The sequence below is a fragment of the Lactuca serriola genome, chromosome 1 (genome assembly GCF_051521515.1).
Source record: "Lactuca serriola cultivar US96UC23 chromosome 1, Lser_US96UC23_V15, whole genome shotgun sequence".
Classification (NCBI taxonomy): domain Eukaryota; kingdom Viridiplantae; phylum Streptophyta; class Magnoliopsida; order Asterales; family Asteraceae; genus Lactuca; species Lactuca serriola.
Genome location: NC_136408.1, coordinates 58,394,703 through 58,397,879, shown reverse-complemented (window position 1 = coordinate 58,397,879; position 3,177 = coordinate 58,394,703). Strand labels below are relative to the sequence as shown.

Genomic DNA, 3,177 nt, shown 5'->3' with positions numbered 1-3,177 from the left:
TTTAGGACAGATTAAGGGAAAGAAACAAAGTCTCAATGTTTGAAAGGGTGCCAGCCAAAACCAAGTGGGGGACAAGTGGAAAAACATATGAAAAAAAACTCCTATTTTATGTAATGTATTTAAGATGGAATCTACAATCAAGTGGGGTCCATGCACCCCACTTCTAACACTCTAAATCCACCACTGCAAATAGAGGGTGTTTAATTTGAAGATCTATGAAAAATAACAAACAAATACTTTCGTTTTTCCCAATTAGTTGCCTGATCAAAAAAAGGTTCTCAGCTACTTCCAAAACACAAAACCAAAGTTTTCTGAAACTCGTGTTATATATAAAGGAGAATAGAGATGAGCAAAAGGACCGAACCGGTCGGAACCTGCCCGAACCAGACCCGGCCCGGGAACCGGCTTCGACCAAAATCAAGAACCAAACCGGCCCGACGGTTTTACAGGTTCCCGGTTCCTATCGGTTCTTGTCGTGTCTTCAAATGTTGGAACCGGTCCTTGAAAAATAGCATCATACGGTTCCGGTTTTTGCCGGTTCTACCGGTTCCGGTTATATCGGTTTCGGTTCCAAAAATCCACAAAAATAACATCCCGGTCCCGGCCCGACCGGTTCCATCGGGCTCCGGTTCTGGTACCGGTTACGGTCGGTTCCCCGGTCCATATGCTCATTCGTAAAGGAGACCGATGAAAATCGGTATTACTTCTCCAATTCCTACTTTCTGTTGCTTAGTTTATTGAAACTCCATCAAAATTTACTAATGAAGAAATAATGTCTTCAGCAGAAGTAAAAACCAAAAAATAGTAAAATGTGGTATACAATGTGGGGTGAAATAATGTTTACGTGGTAATCGGTAGTAGAGGATGTCGGTAAGTCTTGAATCTGCGCTATCTCCTCGAATTCCAATAATAAGTCATTTGCACGATATAAGATAGATGATAAAAATCTCAACCAAGATGAAAAAAAAATCTTAAGACACAATGAAGGAACTCTAACCTTCTGATCAGAAGGTTGGCGACGAAGATGCACACATCTACACCGGTTTCCCGGCGACAAATAATCGAGTGGGATCAACTAAATTGGCATGACGTTCTTTAAAGGCATACCACTTCTTAACCAAAACCCAAAAGGTAAACCATAGTCGACGAAGTAGAGGTAGCAAGAACCTTCTGGCGAACATGCGAAGCGGGATTTTGAAGGTTTGTGTGTCAAATGTAATCGTCTAGGGCATAAACAATGGCTGTGAGGGTGAGGCAATCTGATGGTCGATTATAGAGAGATTTGAGTCGATGATTGGAATATCCGAATATGGAGCAGATAAGGCTGGAGGGAGTGGTGCCACTGACCGCACTCCCTTCCCCGCCACATAAGCGTTATGTCATTTTTTACCACTCAAGTGTGGTTTCTTGCCACACTTTTCATTTCTTTTATTTTATTTTTTTGTTTTTTTTAAGTATTTTAATTTAATAAAACTTCCTTTTTGTAACTATTTTAATTTAATATAACTTCTATTTTAATAAAAAAAAAACATAATTTTTCATTACTTGAAAAGTAAAAAAAACAGTACATTGCGTTACTAAAAAAAACCCACACACATGACATTTAAATAATCCTAGAAACTTAAAAAACATAAATAAAATAACTAAAGCAAACTACGTAAAGTTGTTCTCCGAGAACTCGTCTTCAGGGTCATCTGGTGGATCCAAATTAAGGTTAATGTTTTGAACTCCGTAAATGTGTTCCACCAAGTGATTGCGAAGATTGTGAAATGTTTCAGTGCAACGTATCTCTGCTCTCCTGTTTATATACTCTTCGCCGCCAATTTCTATTGGTTGTGTCTCTAGTATGGTTTCTTCCTCGTCAAACACACATATCGCTCTTCCTTTGTCTTCAATAATCATGTTATGCAATATAATACACGTCTACATGATTTCTTGAAGTTTTTCCTCGCCCAAATAAGCTGTTGGTTTTTTCAATATGAACCACCGTTTCTTCAGAGCTCCAAAAGCACGCTCAACATCCTTCCTAGCTCTTTCTTGAGCTCTCTTGAATTCTTTCGTCTAGAACCATGTGGAGCTGAAAACGATTTAACAAACATAGCATACTCAGGATAGATTCCATCGACCAGATAATAACCATACTTATATGGCGTTCCATGCACTTGAAAAGAAGAATCTGGTGCAGATCCATCGTATATGTTGTTAAATATTGGTGAACGGTTAAGAACGTTGATGTCGTTAATCGAACCCGGAGAGCCAAAAAAAAGCATGCCAAATCCACATATCTTGTGATGCAACTGCTTCAAGTATGACCGTTGGGTGACCATGATCACCTCGGGTAAATTGCCCATGATATGCTGTAGGACAATTTTCCCATGCCCAATGGAGACAATCTAAGCTTCCTAGCATTCCAGGAAACTCATGCACACTAGCATGATGAGCTTGCAATTGCAGGATGTCATTACGTGTAGGCTTACGTAAATATTTTGGACCATAAAACTGAATCACAGTTTTGCTGAAAAAAAGGAGACTGTCTCGTGTTATCCTAGCAGACATCCTAAAACTTTCGTCTAACGCATCAGGCGGAATGCCATATGCTAACTGACGAAGTGCGGCCGTGCATTTTTGTAAGGGAGTGAAACCGAGTGTACCTCTAGCATCGTAGCGTTGTTGGAAAAAACTGCACTCCCTCGTTACATCTTCAACTATACGTTCGAACAAACCTTTGAGCATTTTGAAGCGCCTACGAAAATAATACCCTTGGTAAGTGGCATTCTCTGCAAAATTGTCTTGCACCAAACGTTGGTTGGCTTCTTCACGATTTCTGTAAATATATCTTCGTGTTCTCTGTTGAGAACTTGCAGCTGCGTTGTTACATACAACGTTGTATGTTTGTTCCGCCATTTGAACACACGCAATAGCGGTATCAAAAATAGTCTGAAATTCTTCAGAAGATGACATTTTTGAGAGAGTGGTGATTTATTTATTTATTTATTTTTGAGAGAGAGAGAGGAGAGTATGTTGTGAAAAAAAATTAAGTTGATATACATATATATATATAGAAAAGAAAAAGCAAAAGAAAAAAAATTAAATTAAATGCTCAACGGCTCAATCCTTCCCATCTTGCCTCAACCAATCAGAACACACGGCTTTGGAGGACCGCACTGCGGCCAAGAC

The 3,177-nt window shown here is 39.4% G+C and overlaps 1 protein-coding gene across 1 annotated transcript; it reads right to left on the bottom strand.

Annotated features, from left to right (window-relative positions):
- Positions 1-2,238: 2,238 nt before the first annotated feature.
- On the bottom strand, positions 2,239-2,961 carry LOC145055655 (uncharacterized). Its single transcript, XM_079004034.1, has one exon. It carries the CDS (start codon positions 2,959-2,961, stop codon positions 2,239-2,241), a length of 723 nt encoding a protein of 240 aa, XP_078860160.1.
- Positions 2,962-3,177: the final 216 nt, after the last annotated feature.

Coding starts and splice junctions, on each gene's coding strand:
- LOC145055655 (XM_079004034.1), bottom strand. CDS start 2,961: ATGTCATCTTCTGAAGAATTTCAGACTATTTTTGATACCGCTATTGCG.